Source organism: Phoenix dactylifera, chromosome 4, assembly GCF_051530095.1.
Source record: "Phoenix dactylifera cultivar Ajwa chromosome 4, Ajwa_hap1_PhDact_Kaust_v1.1, whole genome shotgun sequence".
Taxonomy (NCBI): Eukaryota; Viridiplantae; Streptophyta; class Magnoliopsida; order Arecales; family Arecaceae; genus Phoenix; species Phoenix dactylifera.
Genome location: NC_143193.1, coordinates 45,735,382 through 45,757,658, shown reverse-complemented (window position 1 = coordinate 45,757,658; position 22,277 = coordinate 45,735,382). Strand labels below are relative to the sequence as shown.

Genomic DNA, 22,277 nt, shown 5'->3' with positions numbered 1-22,277 from the left:
CGCGAGTCGACTCCGAGACTCCGCGATCATCAACAGACAGAAGATCAAGTTACTGCCTCTGAGATTCGAGTCGACTCCCAGACATCTCGAGTCGACTCCAAGACAGCTTCACATCAAAAGGCAGAAGACCAAGTTTCGGAAACTGAGAGCCGAGTCGACTCCGAGGAAATTCGAGTCGACTCCAAGACTGGACGAGCCAAAAGACAGAGGATCGGGAGTTCGGGCTCTGAGATTCGAGTCGACTCCCAGGACAGTCGAGTCGACTCGAGTGGACAAAATTCAAAATTGGATCCACGGACTTCAGTGGATGAGCCGACTCCAAAATTGCCAAGTCAGCTCCAGAAGTTGGCGAGTCGACTCCAGGTCAAGACGAGTCGACTCCCAGTCATGAAGGCAACTTTAATTCAAATTTGGAACAGTTGCCGAGTCGACTCCGGAAAGCTTGAGTCGACTCCCGCTACAGCCGAGTCGACTCCTGATCGCGCGAGTCGACTCCAACCCACCAACGGTCATATTGTCAGGAAGTGCAGACTGTGTCCAACGGCTCTATTTTTGTCTCTAACGGCTAGATTCTTGTTTTCACGCCATCTAAAGCTATAAAAACAAGAGGAGAGCTAGGGGAGAAGGTATGGAAGTGGGAAAGAACATTTAGAGAAGAGATCTCAAAGAGATTACAAGGGAAATCTCCCATAAGCACAAAAGGGCCATCCAAAGTGAAATAGAGAGAAGAAGAGCATCCAAGTGAATCCCAAAGCTTCCTCTCCATCCGTGTGCTGCCTCAATCATCCTCTACCTCGTGCCAAATCAGAAGAGGGTCAAGTAAAGAAGAAGCCGAGTTCCTTCATCTTCAAAATTCGTTTGAGAGCTTCTCTTTACTCCATTTGTTTATATTGGATATATTTGCTTAGTTAAGAAGCTTGTACTTGCTTTAAATTCTTAGTCTAATATCTTGTAACTTGATTCAATCAAGGGATTGAATCAAGAGGTTAAGGTTTGTTGGTGAGCCAAAGGAAAACCAACGGTGTTGAGGTTGGTTGGTGAGCCGAGTGTAAAACCAACGTGTAAGGGTTCGATTGTGATCCCGGGAAAACAATCGGGTTGGTTCTAGTCGGTGAGCCTGGGAAAACCGACCGAGTTCGTTGTGAGCTCGTAAAACAACAAGTTTGGTTGTGAGCTTGGAAAACAACCGGCTGTAATCTGGAGGATTATAGTGAAATTCCCAAGAGGTCTTGGGGAGTGGATGTAGATGCTGGGGTGCACCGAACCACTATATGTTTGTTGTGTTTGTGATGCTTTTTGTCATTGTCTAACTTGCTCACTTACTTACTTAGATAAATTGCTTGCTTAACTCTTATCTGCGCATCCTTTAGTTGCAAGCATATTTAATTTACTTAATCAAGTCTCATTCAATAAATCAAACTGTTGCTAAGTTTAAATTCCACTGTGCATCTATACAACTTAGCATAATTAATTGAAAAGTTTTAGAAGTAGTATAAAAGTTTTAAAAGACCCAATTCACCCCCCCTCTTGGGTTGTATCTACTGGGCAACAACTTCGCTATTGAATTGGAGAGATCTAACCATTGAACATTAGTTTAAATAGTACGATCTTTGCCACTTTAGGTAGGGGGCACAGTTTGATTCCAAAAGGCTTTTGGCTTCGTTTCGAGTCCCAATGATACTAATCGATTAAATTAAAGAGTTCTAGCCATCAACTTTTGGTTTCAATAGTAGAATCCTTGACATTTTAGGGATGGGGGGTTTGATCAAAGAGCATCTGCTTTCTTTGAGTTTTAATCATACTAAGGCTCATTTGGAAGAGTTTTTAGAGGCCAAAAAATACTTTCTGACTCTCAAAAAGTACTTTTGGATGAAAAAAGTATTTGGTAAAAATTTTGAAAAATTATTTTAGCTTTTTCAAAAAACTAAAAACAATATTTTGGGAAAAGTTCCATTTTGGAGCTTTCCGATCCCAATCCGATGGTAGGACCGGCATTCCTAAGGACAGCGCTTCGAGCGGTGTGTAGATCCCCTCGCGTCCGGTCCCCTCCAAGGCGCGTGCCCTCAGATTCTCCACTAAAAATATTACACTTACCCGGATTCCATACCCCTAGAAATTAGTACCCGTATCCCTTCCCGTTCGTGTAGGGGTAAAATGGAAAATTTACGCAATAATGAGCTAATCGTGATAAAGCCAGATGTGGTTAAGGCTGCAAATGGGTCGGGTCGACCTGTGACCCGACCCGACCCGACCCGAATTTTAAGACCCGCGGGTCCGGATCAGGTCCTGAAATTGGATCCGAATTATTTTCTGAGTCGGGTCTGGGTTTACCAAATGGATCCGACCCGAATGGACCCGAAGAAGAGACAGAGATGAAAAGCAAAAGGGAGTCTTTTCTTTTCTTTTCTTTTCTTTTTTTTTTTCTTTTTTTTTTTGGGTGGGTTGTGGTACTGTTGGTCAGGATAGCAAGTTAGCAACAAGCATAGGTTCACAAAATCCAAAGGAACGTCGGCCCATCAGGATTCTCTCTCGATCTATTACACTGTTGATACCTCTGGTGTCTCGGTAGCTGCCTTTTTTTTTTTTCCTTCTGTTTTTTGGTTTTTGTTTCTTTTAACTTTTGAAGGGAGAAAGTGAGGGAACACTGCAACTGAATATGGGTCATGTGCCAGTTTTCCGTAATGGAATTGGATTTTGGAAGAAGGTCTGGGATTTTTTTTGTCCTCGTGAGAGGGGAGCTGGGAGACACCGAGTTCCGTCCAATCAGTCGTATAGATAAAAAATAGTGTGACATGAAATTTGGCTTGTAGACCGACTTAGTTAGTAAGCCATGGGTCATCTGTTCTGTGTGGAGCTCAATTGCAAGTCTTTCAAGTCATCGGTCACCCAGCACCTCATAATTATGATATGACCAAATTAGATTTGCCCAAATTTTTTTCCTAAAAACACAAAAATATTAGATCCGATCGGACCCGGATCCGACTCAGACCCGGATCCGACCCGATCTTCAATCGGATCGGATCCGGATCCAAAATTGGGACCCGAACAAAAATTGGATCGGATCAGTGTTACCTAGGATCCAATCCGACTCGATACCCTAGATGTGGTCGAGGGCATTTTGCGGATCGACGCGGGAAGCGTACGAGCGGCCTTTCGTGGAAGGTCACCATCACGTGCGGCGGCTCCTGAAGGGCGCCAAGGTTTGCCAAAAACCCCAACGAGAGGGGGCATAAAACCTAAGGCTTCTGACATCCGTCAGATTGGCCACGTGTCAAGAGCTGACCGAATAGGGATAGAGCGGCCAACACTTTTTTTCAAATCTTTGACCGTTGATTAGGCAGTGGACGGTGAAAAGGCGATGCAAGTGGAAGGAGAGTCGGCCGAACCGCGAACGCGCGTCGCCTTACCCCCTGGTTCTCGCCATTTTCAGCTGGGCGGGCGAGCGAGAGCGAGAGCGAGAGCGAGAGGCGGGGGAAGATCGAAGCTTTTTGGGTTCGTCGAAGCCCTAGATCTGGTTTGCTTTTGATCCGTCAGACGTGGTCGGAGGTGGTGGTGCATTGGAGGAGATCTTTGAATGGCTCAGCTGCAGGCGATTGGGGCCTATTCTTCTCCAAAGATTTCGGTCCATGGATCGAGGACTTGTGGTGACTCGCATTCTTTGCTCCTTTCTTCGATTTCTCTTTGTTTCCTTGGTTCTTTGTAGCTTTATCGGCTTTCAGGGGTAGACAAATGGTATCTTAATCGAGTTTTCGTGTTGATTTTGGCGACCGATTTCTTCTTTCCTTTTTTCTCAACCTGTCATTCGATATTGATTTCCTGATTCGCTGCCTTTGTTTTAGGTTTTTCTGTAAATAATATTTCTCCATTGGATCTGAGTCTTCTCATGTGTCTCCTAATCGCCCCACGAGAGCTTTAGTCGGCTACTGAAACTGAAGTTTAAAATTTTAATTTGAAGATTTTTTGGAGGAAATCTGTTTGTTTTCCATCAGTAGCTGGTTTTCCAAAATATTTGAACATATGAAAACAAATTATGTGGAGAAATGATGGGAATTTAAATTTATGGGGAAAGAATTTGCGGTTTAACCTCACATGATGGATTTTGTCATTGTTTTCGCGTTTCTCTCTTCATATTCATTTAGGAGGGGAATGATGAATTATGCTCATTTTATACAACAAATGCATGCCTGGCTTTGTTTTGCTTATGATCCCTTGTTAACCAAAGTTTTCTGTTCTCGAAGGAACACCCACTTACCGGGATAACTTATGCTGCTTTAAGAAGTCCAACTTCCACCGGGAGGTACCGAAGCCGTTGAATTTTTCTAATTTGACTTGCTTCCTTTTGACATTTTATATTCTCTGTGTCATAGGCTGACTGTGTTGATATTTTATTAGGTGGGTGCAAGGTCAAGTGGGTTCTGTGGTAATGTGATCATTCACCAGAATTCACAACAAACATGTGTTTATCGGAACCAAGGTATGCGAAGAGGAATTGCTTGTAATTTGTTTCAGTTTTAGTGAAAAATTATGTAATTTTGGAATTCATTTTCTGTCCATTGCATATGCACCTAAGTTTCAGATGCATGCACAAACAAGCACTTGATTGTCGGAACAAAATGAACGTTGGTTATTGATTGCTTCTGGTTGAAACTGAAAGTTTTCAAAACTTTGGAGTTTGAGCCATGTGCTTAGAAACTTTTTCAGCATAGTTTTCATGCAAAATACCTTTGAAATGGTAAGATGGGTCAGAGATTATTAAATCTGACATCTTGTTCATTATTAGGGGAACATACAGGGAATATGAAAACTGTGCTTTTGAAATGCTCTCTCTCTCTCTCATCTTATGTTGGATAAGTCTATTGACCAGTGGTTACTCAAAAGAAGAGGAAACAGATTTGGAAACTAATTTCTGCATCAGAAAAAAAGAAGCTTTTTACATGCCTGCTCTCAACTTAATCGAAATACATTTAAATTCATCTAAACTCTTTGCTTCAGGTTGTATTTGAGAAATGTTGTTAGGTTGGTTGCTTTAGTGATCTGTTCTGCTGTTGGTATTATATGTTCTAATTTCCTTTTCCATCTTTAATATTCAGCTATTCAGTGTGTACTGGCTGGCGAAAAAGGGACAGATGCCATATTTTCAGGAAAAACTGATATCTATGGCAGTCATAATGGTAGCGGGTTGCGTGGGAAGATGAATAAAGTGGTTTTGGCTTACAGCGGTGGCTTGGATACATCAGTAATTGTCCCATGGCTAAGGTATAGCTCATGCCTTGCATAGAATGTGATTTTCTTCTATTTGTCATTTTAATAATCTTAATTCCTTATGTGCTGTAAATATTCTTAGGTAGAAGTACTTGGAGTGTATGGTGTACCAATAATTTAGCATTTCATACAAATGCATTTGCCAGTGTTGTACTTTTGAGTTGGAGAACAATGAATGCTTGCCTTATCTGTTTACTTTGATTTGCATTTCCCATCATCTCATTCTTTGTCATCTATGAATTGTAGGGAGAACTACGGATGTGAAGTTGTGTGCTTCACTGCGGATGTTGGTCAAGTAAGTGACTGATTGAATTGTCAGTTTGCTGTAAATAAACTAGAGAGTATTGATTTCTTAACAAATCCTGTACTTTGATGCCATTTCATTATTTAGTTCTTTTTATTTGACATGTTTTACCCTCAAGCATGCTGATCCTATATAATTCTTGTAAAATAGTACCATAAATCAGGTGACTTTTTGCTCATGAACATTTATTTAACTATTTTGTATAGGGCACAAACACACCTAAATACTCGAATTTCATTTAGTATTGGTTATAAAGATTCCATTTACAGTCATTATTTAACAATCTTAGAGCTTCCATAGTTCTTCATCAAACCATCCTACTTGTTGGACCGAAACTTTTACTGTTTAGTTGATCACAAATTCCCTACAGGTATTCATTTCAGCTCATTTATCGAACATTCCCTTCTTTTTTTAATAGGGTGTCATGGAAATCGATGGCTTGGAAAGAAAAGCCAAAGCCAGTGGTGCAAGTCAACTTGTTGTAAAAGATCTAAAAGAGGAATTTGTTAGAGATTACATATTCCCCTGTTTGAGAGCTGGGGCTACCTACGAAAGGAAGTATTTGCTTGGGACCTCAATGGCTCGCCCTGTTATTGCTAAGGTGATGTTCATATGTATATATAGTATTTATGCTTCATTTTCAGTTGAATTAGTTATTGATTATAGAGAATTTGTATGTGACTATCTGGAGATTTTGGGTAATAATTAATAACTTATTGTTTTAATGTTTGTATATGATCTTAGGGACAAGATTCTCATTATATTTCATTATATTTGATGGATTTAATTCTGCAACAAATATGATTTTTAATTCAAGAACCTGTAAGGAATGCATCATTAAACCTGTTTCTGAAGCTGAGATAAATTGCATCTCTTTTTTTTTTCATTTTTTTTCCAAACAGGTCTTTCCCTAACTGATTACATGTCATTGCATTGATAGTCTTTGTTATTTGCACCATAGCTATCTTACGGGTGAACTTAGCTAAAAATTCTGAACAATATTATGTATTTTTACGTGCAAGTTCATTGTAAAATTTAGAGTTATATATATATATATATATATATATATATATATAGAATCTTAATAGAAGCAGTAGTTTGATAACTTTGTTATTTACATCATTTTTCTTTGGTAGAAGTAAGATGTTATTACTTTTCATTTCTTGTTATGTAAAAAAAAAGACAGCTCAGAATACTTTTCTTAAACATGTCCTGCCAGAGTCAAATTCTGTGTTTTGGGATGTCCATTTTAAAAGTCAGATAAGAGAGCCACGAGATCATATATTATAGCTTTCTTTAGAACTGACATGGTCTACTAAGTGGTTTTCTGCTGTTAGGCCTGTATGATACGAGGTCAGCCAACCTGCTATCTTGACCATGGTCAAATCCGTTCAACCTGGGTTGTAGGTTGATAGAATTTGATCGCCACGATAAGGGGCTACGACAGGATGATATCATGAATGTTTTTTCCTTTTTTTGGTTGGGGGGGAGAGAGAGCGGAGATGAACGCATACCTGGTAGCCGACGGCTGCCAGGAAAACTACAGTGAGCCATTTTTATATAACCAACCCATTTTTATAACTACAGTGAGCCATTTTTATAATCAAACATGCTGGTTTTATAAGGTTTTATAACCTCACTAAAGCGAACCTTGAACCATTTTGACTTGGCATCTGTTCGGTCTGATATGGGCTACAGCTTTGGGTCAATTCAGCAATCACTAGCTACAGCTTTGTCTAGGTATTTCATAAGGCAATCCCGACATCCTCATCCAAACAGCACAGGTTTTGATAGCATAAACAGATGGGACAAAGTTTGGCAGCAGGACCTCTAGTGTGAGACCCAGCCAATGTCCGTCAAGTAGCCCATTTCCCAAAATTTGAGCAAGTCTTGCTCTGGACATTTTGTAAGTGAAACTTTTGCACTTAGAAAATTTGGAAAACATCAATAACATCGTAGGTTATCACAATCCTACCTCGTACCTTTACTGCATAAAATGCCTCAACCCATCCACCCAATGCTAATCACTATAACCCACTGTCACCACCACTCACTACCTCCATGTTCACTACCCCTTGAGGCCATCACCAGCACCTCTCCACTATTATTTCCACCATTTGTAGCTATCACAAACATCACCACATTCCTCCAGTGCTGCCACTACCAACCTCACAGCACCCCCACTATCATCCACCACCACTTGCCCCTATCATTTTCACTAGTATCATTGTGATCAAACAATGCAGCCACCATTAATAATGCCTTATTGTTTTATCTGATTTTAAAAATGAAAAAAATTGTACTTACTTAATACTTTTTATTTTCCAAGGTCTCGACCGGCTGAATTGGTAAAGTCTCTTGTGTTGATTTGAGAGATTTGGGGTCCTTCCTGCCCTCACTTTGATATTTGCCCTGGCTTCCACCTATCCTAGTTCTCAAATACATTTATTTTGTTTTTAGAATATTGAAGACAAGATAGAAATAATTAGAAACAAAAATAAGAAATAAAAAAAAGTGGAAGTGGTGCCAAATGAAGCCTAAGCAAGCCTTCAGATCCTTAAAAAGGCAGAAAAGGGTGGATGAGAGTAGACAAGCTTCGAACGTTCCAAGGCACAAGTACAGAAATGGAAGGATATTGCTGCTGCTTATTAACTGCTTATCTGTGTTGTACACACTGAAGCAGGTCTATATATAGTGATACCAGTCAACATGGATTATACAAAGTAAAGGCAAGAGTGCTCCCTTGTACTCTTCTTAAAAGTTACCAGCATGGTATTCGTTGTAAGATAGGGTTTGATACGGGCTCATAGTTTAATCCTTAAGTAGGAGATACAATGTTATGGAAGGATGCATCTATAAATGCCAGTACAAGCAGGTGCAACATTACAAGAAGTATGCCTCTAGGTTCTGAAAGAGTAAAGACCACTCAAAAGTCAAATATAACTAAATGAGTAGTAGAAAGGTACTTATTAGTCAATGAAGGCTAAGTTAGTGATGCATATGAAAAATTAAAAGGAAAACACAAGCAGGTTAGGTTAAGTATGATAACTATGCAGAAGTTGGTAGATGAGCCATCCTACAGCTACAAATGAAAAAGCCAATAGAGTCTCAGGTGCGCCCGCACACATATACACACACAGAGAGAGAGAGAGAGAGAGAGAGAGAGCAAAATCATCCAAACCTGTATCTAGTCAACCTTTTTCACAGCTTGTAATCGCAGAAAAGATATGGAAACCATCACTGAGCACTGAAAATTTTCATAATTCAAGATTCCAAACAATATCGAGGCATCTTCTCAAGCTTTTGATGGGCCCAGGAATACAAGAAATGGAGATTGCCATAAAACTTGAGGAGCAACCATGGATGACTTTCGACAGTTCAGTAAATTCAGTAGTGGGGACAATAAAATTCATACAGTAGCCTTCGTGCCTCTGTCCCTCTCATAGTCTCATGTAATATATGAAGGTCATAGATGATAATAATGCAGCTGTATGCATACTACAGTAATTTGGGAAGCAAGTAATAAAGCGAAGCTGACAGTTGATTAAGAGATTTCATTGCAAAAGACATTAAATAGTAGGGATGTTAGAACCATGTATTATAATGATGAATATGTTGCATACCTAAGACGAGATGATAGCACAGAGCTTGCTGACTGCAATGATGTGGCCAAAACTTGAGTCAATACACTTGCCTAAAGGTAAACAAGAAAAGAAGTTAATCATTGTTCTTTTTGTTCCATTTCTGAACTAAAAGGTGAAACCATTGTAGAGCAGCTTCTCCAATGATAAAATGAGTGTGTGATGGAAAGATAATATGTTGTATGGCAGAAAGAAAGGGATTAGGTGATTTCATGTTTGCAGGTCTTGTTGCATAGTCTTCTATTCACATTCAATGGACATGTACATGTTTCAGCTCGCCCTTAGACATTCTTAATGAGTTCTGAAAGGTAGTCCTATAGTTCTGTATTCCAACACATATCGGCTAAAGTTGTTTTGTTCATGTTGATGTTCGAGTATTATGTAGTGTGTGTGTGTGTGTGTGTGTGTGTGTGTGTTTATGGTCTTGGTTATTTGTAAATACTGCAGACAAATTTAAAGTGTTGTCCTTTTTTAACTGCCTCTGGCTGATAATTCACTTAGCAAGACTTTTATGTCTCCATTTGTTGACAGTACCCACTTATGCAGGTTCATCATGGGATGGACTTCTCTGGCTAGAAAAAGGTTAGAGATCCCATTTTTTAAGGTGGTTTTGTGTAGGCACCAAAAAATTTTGTAGGAGAAAATTAAAGAACTTGAATATTCAGGCATCTACTGTAATTTTGGTGAAATTGGTTTTGATAGTAGTAGAAAAGGAACATGAGCCTATCTTGAGCATGAAGATTAGTAAAATTTTGGTTGTTAAGCATGCTGCATTTCTTGATGGGAACTAAATCGTGGTGACTTGAATGCATTAGGCTGACATGGTTCTAGCAATGTTGAAAATCTGTGCCAATTCATGGCTTAAACTTGTTATCTGCAGAAATAGGATGCTAGTTGATAGGAATAAGGGGCACTATTTGTTTAGGTCTCTGAAATGAAGTACATGAATAAATATGTAGTGCAGCATCTGTGCATCCTTACAGACATTGGCTAAAGCCTTTTAATATTTATTGATTATGGATTTCCTTTTGCCCAAATATTCAGGAACATGCTTGCTGAAAGGTTATGTAGTTTTTGCTCGCCACATTAACTTCTGCATGATTCTTTAATAATCTTAAAGCTAACTAAGAAAATATAATATTGAAAGGAAGAGAAGTCTGTTTCATGGATCTGATTTTGGATGGCAGGCAATGGTTGATGTTGCTAAAGAAGTTGGTGCAGATGCAGTCTCGCATGGATGCACAGGAAAAGGAAATGATCAGGTGTGTGCTTTTTTACTTTGAGGAATGCTTTCTACATCTTTGCTCTTTTAATCATCATTTGTGCCATATCTTTGGCTGCAGGTTCGGTTTGAACTTACCTTCTTTGCTCTGAATCCTGAACTCAAAGTTGTGGCACCATGGAGGGAATGGGAGATCACAGGTCGAGAAGATGCTATCGAGTATGCCAAGAAACACAATGTTCCTGTTCCTGTTTCAAGGAAATCAATTTACAGCAGAGATCGTAATCTATGGCACCTTAGCCATGAGGTATCTTGACTTTTTCACTGAGTCACTGGAGGACCAGTCTATGATTATCTTGATGCTGCTATTCCGTGTCTAAGCATTTCTGTTGCTTATGCACCTATTCAGAGAAAATTTTCTTTTTGTCAGGCATCTATTTTCATTTTTTATCTTTCAGTTTTTATAAGCTATAAAATACTTGGAAAATGGAAGTAACAAATAACTTAAATTTAGAACGAACACTACATTTTTCTGTAGAGAATTTTTTTTTCATGTATATGGTACCTTCCCCTCCAAAATGCTGTCATTCATGGGAACAACACAGACCATACACCAGAACCAGATGCTGTTTTGCAGATGTGCTGCGGTTTATCTTGTGAAAGCAATTTCCTCCCTAACCACTGTCTCCTCCCTGCAGATGTAAATAACTTGGTGTCAGCTGGGCAATTTGTTACACTTTTATCCTTCATGAGTTTCATTGAATAAATTGTTCTTATGCGAACTTGGAAGTTCTCTAGACAAAAGGAATGGTGAATAGGAGGCATAAAACTGTTTTTTTCTAGGACTACCTAATTGTATGCTGATAGTGTATATGATTTTTTTCCTCTACCCTAATTTTTTGATTATTGCAAAATGCAGCTATTGATGAAAACATGAAAGTCTGACAATCTGTTATTTAATTTTGAAGGGAGACATTCTGGAGGACCCTGCAAATGAGCCAAAGAAGGATATGTACATGATGACTGTTGACCCAGAAGATGCACCTAATCAACCTGAGTAAGTGACCTCATCTTGCTTAGATGAATCTCTCAGTTGACTGCTAATCTCGTACCTCAGTTATCGTAAAGGCCTGAAATTATTTTGTTATACATCTAGTAGCATTTAGTTTCTGGAATTTGGTAATCTCCAGGTCGACTTTTTAATGTAAAAACTGCAGGTGAAATTGGCGGTATGTGCAAATGATCCAATTTTTCTGAAAATATTTCTATTACCATTCAATTATGGCCTCTTGCATGGTCTTCCTAAGTTTCTAGGCAGACCTGTGTAGACCCACTATCCACTTAGATGAAGCACCTAGTCATCATAGGAGGTTGATTGTAGTTTGAGTCGTCGGTGATTAATCAACTCTATCTTAAATAAGAAAAGGAGCATTTCATGGTCATATTTCATATATCCATTCATCTTGCTTATGTTGTTTAATGGGGAGGAAGAAAAATGAAACAATTGCCCTCATATCCAGTTTGCTACTTGGCTACTGCTCAAGTTGGACTGCTTCGACTATTCACAAAATAGTAAAAGCTCTCTCTCTCTCTCTCTCTCTCTCTCTCTCTCTCTCTATATATATATATATATATATATATATGTATGTATGTACATGTACATGTGTGTGTGTATGTATGTACATGTACATGTACATGTGTATGTATGTATGTGTGTGTGTGTATATTTAAAATTGGGGTGTATAACTTCTTTTTTAAGGTTTTATTATAAGTATACACTAGCCGTGACATGTAGTGTTGTAAGCCAATTGAGCTTTTTAGTGTCTTGTCACCACTTAGTTAAATGCAGTTGCTTTCGTATCAAATCTCTTTCCAAAGTCGTCCTTTAGGTTTCATTAAATGTTCATCTCTTGCATCGAGTTGTCTTGGATAGGATTTGAGGCGAACCTGGAGTTGGTTGTAAAGCTTTCTAAAATTTGGTGGCACATACTCTCCCGTGGGAGAAGGCTGCTTTGCTACTCCTTCACATCTTGCTTACTTGGGCAGCTTGTAGAAGCGATACAGCTCATGAGCTCATAGAACCTACTGTTATAGTAAATGTTATTCATGTCAGGCATATTAAATATCGATATAGATGCCTATACTCTAGGCAGTGCTTCAGTTTGTGAGGTTACCACCTGGGCAGCCACGTAAAATCCACTTAAATCACCTAGAGATGTACATCTAGGTGTATGGACCCACCAGAGTGCCTAGACGGAGATGCGTATCTAGATGTGTGTTCGGATCACAGAAGTTTGGCACGTGTCTCAGAACATGTGGCACACGTGTCGAGGTGCATAAGACGGCATCCCAGCCCGTGGAGCCGGCTGGCATCCATTTGTCGCATCACAAGTCTTTGTGATTGTGTTATTGACCTTTGTGGCATCAGATGATGAGGGACTTCTCTGGATTAGTCTTGATTTCTTACCTTAAAACCTGCCATTCTTTGCTTCTTTTCCTCCTTTTTCTTCTTAAACCGATGATGGTTGATTTCTCATCCTTCTGTTACAAAAGAGTTATATGGTCCTGTGCTGATGTACAAATCAAATGGATATAGGGCTGAGCAGTGCAAGGACCTTCTGGTTTGATAATTACCCTGCTTTCTAAGCAGATGCACGGTCTACCTCCTTGTCATGCAGCAGAGATGGAGGAAAAGGAAGTACATCTATGAGTTTATTCATCATTGCTTTCCTTTGGGAAAAACCCACAAGTTTCATGGCTGCTGGGTCAATGAGTATGCTAATTATATCCTTCTATATTCTACATATGATGTGCTTGCGAAAACGTTTCATATAAGCATTTCTTTCAGTCCTGACAATAGAAAGCAGACTGCTGTGTGTATTTATATCAGAAAATGCTCAAAGATGCTATTACTCCTCTGTAGTCCATCAGTGTGTAAATATATAACTTGAATAGAATCAAACTGTATGATTTGCAGATACGTGGAGATTGGGATCAATTCAGGCATACCTGTCTCCCTCAATGGAGAAGAACTCACCCCTGCATCCCTCCTCGCGGAGCTCAACGAGGTTGGCGGTAAGCATGGGATTGGACGCGTGGACATGGTCGAGAACCGGCTGGTTGGCATGAAGTCTCGCGGCGTCTATGAGACGCCCGGCGGCACGATCCTTTGGACCGCAGCCCGCGAGCTCGAATCCTTGACGCTGGACCGGGAGACCATGCAGGTGAAGGACGTGCTCGCCCTCAAGTACGCCGAGCTGGTGTACGCCGGCCGCTGGTTTGATCCGCTCCGCCGGTCGATGGACGCCTTCATGGAAAAGATCTCGGAGACCACGACCGGGTCGGTGACTCTCAAGCTCTACAAGGGGTCGGTCAGCGTTGCGTCCAGGAGGAGCTCATGCAGCTTGTACAGAGAAGACATCTCATCCTTCGAGAACGGCCTGATCTACAACCAGGCTGATGCTGCTGGATTCATCCGGCTATATGGGCTTCCTACCAGAGTCCGGGCCATGCTTGAGAGGGGCATCTGAGAGTTTCCTCTTCTCTTGGCTGTTGTGAGAATTTGGTGGTGCAAGCATAGCATATTTTTTGTAGGCTTTTCTCATTAAGGTTCTCCTACATGTGCTATACTTTATATCTGGGTACAGGTATTCTAAATGCTGTACGATGCTGTGCACAGTCTGATGGCCTGATGGTATGGTTCTTGGGTCGGCTGGTTGGTATCATTGCGCATGGGATGTGGGAAATGGATGCCGCAACAACTGAGATGATGTGATGGAAAGGTGGCGACTGCCTCAATCATTCTTGTGGCTTGTTGGTGTGGGGCTCTTCTGGAGCAGGTAAGAGCCGTTTTTGTGGTCAGAATATTATCATTGCACTGTGTCAGAATGTTGATTGATGGCTATGTGTCCATTTCTGACACCGCTACTGCTGATTGGCATTATTTTTTTTTTTTTGTGGGTGGTGCTGAGGTTGGTAATATTCCCTTGGTAAACGGAAGATGCCTAAAGCTGCGTCTATCAGTGGTTATTTTATTTTTATCCATCACATTTTCTTTCATGGTCGATATGATATTTTAGTGGTATCCTGCCATTGGTGTGTCAGGGCAAGCGGTGATTGTGGAATGGACGGGAGTGTGAGCAGGGAGACTGCACTTGTGTATACTGAAACTTGATACTTCTAGTTTGGAAAATCTACAATTGTAGAATTCTGGTTTTATGTCGGTGCAAACTGGCTATGGGTGGGACCAAACTTACACGCCAGATTGTGATGAACCGAACCCAAGTCTGTCTGTGTTAAAATCCCTAGGAATCCATTATGAAATAGAATCTCAGCCGAGGATTCCAACTACTAACTTTAATCAACCCTTTTTTTTTTTTTTTTTTAAGGCCGGCACCTCACAGTACATGAGTACGTAGATACTTAATAAAGTCAGAAAATAATATATTACGGAAAGTTTTGGACAACTTTCTGCATCTACAAAATGCCGTCTGAGTGACTGACCACCCAATCCACGGTCCTACTTGCCTCCTTATAAACATGTCTGGCCAGGAAGGCCTCTTCATAGGCCTATTAACGAGTCGAGTCAAGTCCTTGAGAGGCTTGGGCTCAGCTTGTTCACAGAATTTTAGGCTCGGGCTTGGGCTCGTGATGCAGGACGGAAGTACGGATTGAAATACAGAGAGAAAGAGGAGAGGAAGAGGGGAAGAAGAAGAGAAGGAGGAGAAAAGGAGGAGGAAGAAGAAGACCAATTTTCATTCAATAATTCATTAAAAAAAAATAACAAATGCATGCCCTATATATATATATAGGGCCACCAAATAACAAATAAGTCCCAATAATAAAAACGATTCGAAAGAGGTCCTCACAAGACAATATGCAAACTAATCCTATCAAAATAAATAATAATAAAAAAAAACATCAATCAATCCAGCCACAATGAAAGTGGCTGGACCGTCTTCCTGCGACGACCAGAATCCCGCAAAATAATCAGTCCAGTATTCGTGTCCGCACCAACTCCCCCCTGGTAAGAAGAAGGCGACCCCGACGAATGACTCTGGTAGTACTCCAAAAGATCTGGGTCAATGCGCTGTAACTCCGCACGGGTAATCCATGTAGTATCAGACTCGGGGCGTCCTCGCCAACGAACCAGAAAACGCTGAACACCCCCATCACTGGTAGAAACAGTCTGCTCATCTAAAATGGCATCAATATGTTCTTTTTGTGCTGGTGGTAAAGCTAGATTGGTCGGGGATGGGGTGGAATCAAGAAGAGGAGTATCATCAAGCTCAAGTGATGGCGGAGCGAAAGGATCAGTAGGAATAGAAAGGGGGCCCTTGTAAGCAACCAAATCCTCAATATTAAAAGTGGAGCTAATACCAAAATCAGAGGGAAGATCAAGAACGTAAGCATTAGTACCCACGCGTTGCAATACTCGAAAGGGCCCAGCACTACGAGCCTGCAGTTTCTTGACGGTTCCAGATGGAAACCGCTCAGGCCGAATACGTATCATCACATAATCCCCAGTTTGAAATGATTTATCTCGCTTATGAGAATCAGCTTGTAGCTTATATTGAGCATTACTCATATGAATGCGTTTGCTAATTTCCTGATGCAGATTATGAATGTGCTGTGCAAATGCATGTGCAGACTCAGAAATGCGAATATGGGGGGACATAGGTAGGAGATCTACAGGTTTGCGAGCTTTATAACCATGGACTCATCCCGATAGATCTATTGACTGATGAATTATATGCAAATTGGGCGACAGGCAGAATAGAATCCCAGTTACGATTGTGATCCCCGACTAGACTACGCAGAAGGTTACCTAGACTTCGGTTGACGACTTCGGTTTGGCCATCGGTTTGAGGATGATAAGCCGTAGAAAATTTAAGTTTGGTGCCAACCAGATGCCACAAGGTTTTCCAAAAATAGCTCATGAAACGGACATCCCTATCGGAGACAATGGTTTTTGGTAAACCGTATAACTTAACAATCTCATCAAAAAATATCTTGGCTACTCGAGAGGCATCAGAAGTTTTGGAACAAGGAAGGAAGTGGGCCATTTTAGAAAAACGATCCACAACCACAAAAATGGAGTTATGTTTCCGAAATGTGCGAGGAAGGCCGAGTACGAAGTCGATACTAAGGTCAAGCCAAGGGCGATCTGGGACAGGTAACGGAGTGTATAGGCCAGTATTTTGTTTTTTGTGCTTAGCTAGTTGACACGTGCGACACTGTCCCACAATTTTAGCAACATCCCGTTTCAAACTTGGCCAAAAAAATTGACGTTCAACTTCTTCTATGGTCTTATCACGGCCAAAATGTCCAGAGAGACCACCGGCATGCACTTCCCATATCAAGAAATCGCGCACGGAAGTGCGCGGAATGCAGAGCTTGGAAGCTTTGAACAAGTACCCGTCTTGTAGATAAACACCATCAATCAAAGGTCCTTGTCCATCAGCAAGGGCATTATAGAGTTGGCCAAAATCTGGACAAGACAAGTAATCGAGCTTAAGTCTATCAAAACCGGTGATGGAAACAGACATGGCGGACAACAGAGTTACTCGACGACTTAACGCATCAGCAGCTTTGTTCGCAGCACCGGACATATGCTTGAGGACAAAAGTGTAATCCTGGAGGAACTGAACCCACTTGGCATGTCGATGATTAAGTTTTTTCTGGGAATTAAGAAAACGAAGTGCTTCATGGTCAGAATAGAGAACAAATTCATTAGGAAGGAGATAATGTCGCCAATACCGTAGGGCCTGGACTATGGCATAAAATTCCTTGTCATAGGTGGAATATCGTTGTCTAGCCTCATTCAGCTTTTCACTAAAATAGGCTATAGGATGACGTTCTTGACTAAGCACACCACCTATTCCCAAGCCAGATGCATCACATTCCACCTCAAAAACTTTGTTAAAATCAGGGAGTCGCATAACTGGCGCTTCCGTCATTTTTGTCTTAATGTCATTAAATGCTTTAGCGGCTGCGCGTGTCCACTGAAAATCACCTCGTTTAAGACAATCAGTGATAGGTGACATAAGTGTACTGAAGCCCTTAATGAAACGATGGTAAAATGTGGCCAGGCCGTGAAAACTACGGATGTCAGTAATATTCTTAGGTTCAGGCCATTCAACAATTGCGGTGATTTTCGCAGGATCAGCAGATAAACCTTCAGAGGAGACTATATACCCTAAGAAGTTTACGTGAGTAGTGAAAAATGAACACTTCTTAAGGTTAGCATAGAGGCGCTCGTTGCATAAAGTCGTACAAACTTGCCTTAAATGGCCTAAATGTTGCTCCTTAGTGTGACTATAAATAAGGATATCGTCAAAGTACACGACTAAAAATTTGCCCATAAAAGGTCGGAGTACTTGAGTCATCACTCGCATAAATGTACTTGGAGCGTTTGAGAGGCCGAAAGGCATTACCAGCCACTCATAGAGGCCATCTTTTGTCTTGAAGGCTGTCTTCCATTCATCTCCTGGACGAATTCGGATTTGATGGTAGCCACTTTTTAAGTCAATCTTGGAGAAAATCGAGGCACCTGCCATCATATCCAGCATATCGTCGAGCCGGGGAATAGGAAAACGGTATTTGACCGTGATTCTATTAATAGCCCGACTGTCTACACACATTCGCCAAGTCCCATCTTTTTTTGGAGTAAGAAGGGCAGGTACGGCACAAGGACTTAGACTCTCTCGAATAAATCCCTTTTGTAAAAGCTCGTTAATTTGCTTTAGGAGCTCTGCATGATCAGAAGGGTTCATCCGATAATGGGGCAGGTTAGGAAGGGTAGCTCCCGGGACTAGGTCAATGGCGTGCTGAATATCACGCAAAGGGGGTAAATGATCTGGAAGGTCTTCCGAAAAAACTTCTTTGAACTCCTCGAGAATAGCGAGGGATTCAGCCGATAATGTGCTGTTAAGATGGGGCTGAAGTTCTTTAACTAGTAGGGCAAACACCGGAGAGTCCTTAAAGACGTTCCTCTCAAATTCCGTGGGGTTAAGGATATGCAGTTCCTTCCCCTTTGATTTACTCTTGTCTGTACTCTTATTTAGCGTTTTGGGCCGTAAAGGATTAAGCTTAATCTTTTTACCCTGGAATACAAAGGAGCAAGAGTTAGTTCGACCGTAGATGGTGACATCGAGATCGAACAACCAAGGCCTACCTAATATCAGATGACCTACGTCCATTGGGAGTACGTCACACCAGACAGTGTCTTTATAAGAGAGGATTTGAATAGGTACAAGACACCGTTCCTTAATGTGAATGGACGACGTGTCGATCCAGGAGACCTTATAAGGGTGAGGTTGGGACACAGGGGTCAGACCCAAGCGGGCGACAATGCTGGAAGATATCGCATTAATGCAGCTCCCGCTATCAATGATAACTTTACAGTCTTTTTCGCCGCATTTAATGTAAGTGTGGAAAATTGAGGTTCGTCTCCAGTCATCAGTCTCTTTAGGCTGGGTAATTGCACACCTCACTACATTCACAGTGGATCGGTCAGCTTCGTGGGCAATTATCTGGGGAGTAGGTCGGATACAACCTAAAGTGTGTGGTTCTTCCTCAGTTTCGTCTTCGACATCGTGAATATCATCTAAATTAGGCTCATAAATTTGTTCCTCCAAATTATCTATGTCATCCGTCGGTTCATGTGTGTCAATAACTAGGGTCGGATTTGCACATTGGGAGGCAACGTGACCAAACCCTTGGCATTTAAAGCACTGAATTCGTGAGCTTGGTTTTGGAGGTTCACCTAAAATTCCTTTGCCTTTAATATCTCGGTTTTGGATAGGTGGAGAAGAAAAGGGTTTAGGAGGGACAGAACCGACTGGGGGTCTGGATCCAGATGGTTGGGCACTAGTGGGGACCCGCCTGGTGTCAGGGCGCCTAGCAAACATAGATTTGGAGAATTGTTCATAATTTTGCACAAACGTATAGGCTTGGTCTAAGGTGGACACTTCACGAAGGACAAGTTCTTTCCTAAGCTCATCATTTAGGCCTCGTCGAAATCGGCTCAAGATCATACGTTCATCTTCAGCTACATTACTACGCATCATAAATTCATCAAATTGGGCGATGTATTCAGTAGCTGGGCGACTACCTTGTCTTAAATTGTTCCATCGATCTAAGAGGTCAGATTGATAACTTAATGGAAGGTATTTTTCTTTTAATTTTTTTTTCATCTCTACCCAATCGGTAATAGCAGGTTGATGTCTCCTGGCTAACAGTTGTTCGGTGTTTTGCCAAAACAACTTGGCTCGACCAAGGAGTTTCATTCGAGCGAATCGGACCTTTTTCTCCTCCGACAGATTGTACCACTCAAAGAAGTGATCCATTTCGTGTAGCCAATCGGAGAAGACCTTCGGATCAAGACGACCATCGAAAGTGGGGGCTTCAACCCTAATGCCTCGCATTACATCTTCATCAGGGTCACGAGGCTCTCTAGATTCTACGGTATGTCGGTGAACTCTATCAACAGGAGGAATGGGACCAGGTCCTCTAGGGCGAGGGTAGGCATAATGGTGACCTGAAACAGACCTATGATCAAAGTTGCCCTGCCGAACCGAACCTTGTTGTTCTAGGATTTGTTCTAGGGTATCATCCTCATCAAGACCCGGTAAATGGGGAGTACTAACCTTTTGGGATTCAATAACCCTTTGAATTGAAGCCTCAATTGAATCGAGTCGAGCATTAACCTGGGTGGACATTGTGGTTAGGTCATGAATTTGGGCGTTGTTTGCTTGGACTTGGGCATTCGTATTTTGGACTTGAATATTAGTGTCATGGATAGCTTTTAATAGGGCTTCAATTTTGGAATCCATGTCTAGTGGAAACTCAAGATGAGATGCGACACGACCACTACGTAGATGCATAAAATGAATGACAAAATGTAGTAGCCGACCAACTATAAAGGTTCCTAAGTAGACCTAATGCATGAAATGAATTCACAATTGCAAAGTAGATGCTCAATATAAACTAAAACTACTCCCTAGCAAATAGTCATAGCAAACTGTAAATTACTATGAAGCGCAGGCCAACAAGTAATGCAGTCCAGTAGTACTAGGTTTTCGGACTATGCAAGATGGTACGGAGCCACGTATGTTTCCCCGAATTGATCTAGCTCCACAGTTAATATTAAAAGTGCTGCTACTAGGGTTTCTGTTTGTCTTGTGAACGTGTGTGAACGCGTGTATTTTGGATTTGTAGACGCAGTACCACGCACAAATTAAGAAAATTAATGCCAACTTAATTGAGCAAATTGAATCTGCAGGAAATGGGAGAACAGCGCTGACCTGGTCTGGAGAGAGACTCGTGCGCGCAGAAGAGACGTGGTCTACAGAGATGTAGAATAGAAGCTCGATGACGACCGGTGGCAGAGAAGGGGTCACTGAGACCTCCCGGAAAGGTGATCAGAGAAACTGATGGCGGCTTTGGTCGGGACAGTTCGTGATGGCTGATGGCGCGGTGACCGGCGATGGCAAGTTGTAGCAGCGGCGCGGCGGCGACTTAGCAGCGGCGAGCGGCAGTAAAGAAGGGCAGGGGCGGCGCGCAGCGCTGTGGTGCAGCAGCAGGCGTGGCAGCGGCGGTGGGGAGCGAGCGGGGAGCGCTGTCAGCAGTGGAAGGCAGACAGTTGCGGTGGTGGGAGGGCGGGATACGGTGGTGGAGGTGGGAGCCACTGTTGGCAGGGGAAGCGTCAGTGGCGGTCTGCGGTGATGGCTGTCAGAACCCGACGGCGGCGGTCTGCGGCGACGGCAACGCGGCGGCGCGGCGGTGGGAGCAGCCCGACGGCGCGGCGGTGCGGCAGTAAATAGCAGCGGCAAGCGGCGGTACGGAGGAGGCGTGAGCGGCGCGCGGCGCGGTGGTGCAAGCAGCGGAGATGGCGGCGGCGGTAGGACAAGGGCGGTGGCGCAGAGAGCAGTGGAAGGCCGCGGAAATGTTGGTGGTGGGACGAGAGGCGGAGGCGGCGAGAGGCGGTGATCGAAGATGAAGAAGAAGTTCGGGAGAATGAAGAAAGGGGAAAGGGAAGAGCACGTGCGTGACTTATGCGTCACGTGCAGCTTCTTTTTTTTTTCTTTTTTCTTTTTTTTTTTTTTGAATCAAGTCGGGTTGCCGGGTTGTCGGGTTAACGGACCCAACCCACTAGGACAGTCCGACCCGCAAAATTTTTTTTTTTTTATTTTTTTTTTTTGAAATAATTCGGGTTAATGGATATCGGGTTAACGAGTCGAAACCTTACCCGCACTGTGGATCTTCTTCCACCTTCGACGAATCCGACGGTCGCGTTCGACGATTCCGACGGTCGCGCCTGATTTCGTGGCGGTGGTTGCGGGGAGGCGTTGCGCCGGTGGAGCGGGGTGCTGGTGCGGCAGTGAACGGGCGGCGACGTCCTTCACTTGGTCCGGCCACGGTCGGTGGCAGCAAGCTGCTGCCGAAACCCCCGGGGAAGCACGGCGGCGACCGAGGGCGAATCGGCGGCGCGGCGAAACGGATGCGGTGGGTGATGCTTGCACAGTGACTATCGGAGGAGAAATTGACGAGGAGGCCGGCTTATTTGCCTCCCGGGCTGCCTTGGGGTTTTCCGGCGACAGTGGCTTTCTTCACTGCGTGAGATCCGAGAGAAGGAGGGAAAGAAAGGGCGAGAGCGTCGGAGGCAGCGGCGGTGGGAAGAGAGGGCGGCGACGGCGTCTTGCGAAGGCGATCTGTGGATTGACGCCGGAAGACAGTCGACCGACGGGGGGTTTTGTTTTTCTCTTTCTTCTCGGTGGGTGAGGTGATGAACAGGGAAGAAACTAATGAAGAAAGGGAGCGACCCTTCTTCTTCGGAGTACGTGCC

The 22,277-nt window shown here is 42.6% G+C and overlaps 2 protein-coding genes and 1 long non-coding RNA gene across 4 annotated transcripts; 1 reads left to right on the top strand and 2 right to left on the bottom strand.

The window, feature by feature from the left end:
• Positions 1-3,118: 3,118 nt before the first annotated feature.
• LOC103702929 (argininosuccinate synthase, chloroplastic-like) lies at positions 3,119-14,488 on the top strand. The gene is made up of 10 exons (XM_008785570.6): positions 3,119-3,644; positions 4,239-4,297; positions 4,393-4,474; positions 5,091-5,256; positions 5,509-5,557; positions 5,985-6,167; positions 10,395-10,469; positions 10,551-10,736; positions 11,398-11,486; positions 13,407-14,488. Exons 1-10 carry the CDS (start codon positions 3,575-3,577, stop codon positions 13,957-13,959), a joined length of 1,512 nt encoding a protein of 503 aa, XP_008783792.2. The 5' UTR covers positions 3,119-3,574; the 3' UTR covers positions 13,960-14,488.
• On the bottom strand, positions 8,808-13,578 carry LOC103702928 (uncharacterized). Of its 2 annotated transcripts, XR_001879198.4 has the most exons (4): positions 13,439-13,578; positions 10,995-11,121; positions 10,568-10,830; positions 8,808-9,260 (listed from the first exon to the last, which is right to left on the bottom strand). It is a non-coding gene; the product is annotated as an uncharacterized LOC103702928 (long non-coding RNA). The 2 variants fall into 2 exon arrangements; XR_015977250.1 differs by lacking the exon at positions 13,439-13,578 and having other exon boundaries at positions 10,995-11,398.
• An 865-nt stretch (positions 14,489-15,353) lies between the features above and the next one.
• LOC149767810 (uncharacterized) lies at positions 15,354-20,151 on the bottom strand. Its single transcript, XM_089930395.1, has 2 exons — positions 16,804-20,151; positions 15,354-16,058 (listed from the first exon to the last, which is right to left on the bottom strand). Exons 1-2 carry the CDS (start codon positions 20,149-20,151, stop codon positions 15,354-15,356), a joined length of 4,053 nt encoding a protein of 1,350 aa, XP_089786521.1.
• Positions 20,152-22,277: the final 2,126 nt, after the last annotated feature.

Excerpts from the sequence above, each read along its gene's own strand:
- LOC149767810 (XM_089930395.1), bottom strand. The coding sequence starts at position 20,151 with ATGTCCACCCAGGTTAATGCTCGACTCGATTCAATTGAGGCTTCAATT. Across the intron at positions 16,059-16,803 it reads TCTGCATTCCGCGCACTTCC|CACATTCATAATCTGCATCA; the intron begins GTGCGCGATTTC and ends GCATTTGCACAG.
- LOC103702929 (XM_008785570.6), top strand. The coding sequence starts at position 3,575 with ATGGCTCAGCTGCAGGCGATTGGGGCCTATTCTTCTCCAAAGATTTCG. Across the intron at positions 5,257-5,508 it reads GTAATTGTCCCATGGCTAAG|GGAGAACTACGGATGTGAAG; the intron begins GTATAGCTCATG and ends TATGAATTGTAG. Across the intron at positions 6,168-10,394 it reads CTCGCCCTGTTATTGCTAAG|GCAATGGTTGATGTTGCTAA; the intron begins GTGATGTTCATA and ends TTTGGATGGCAG.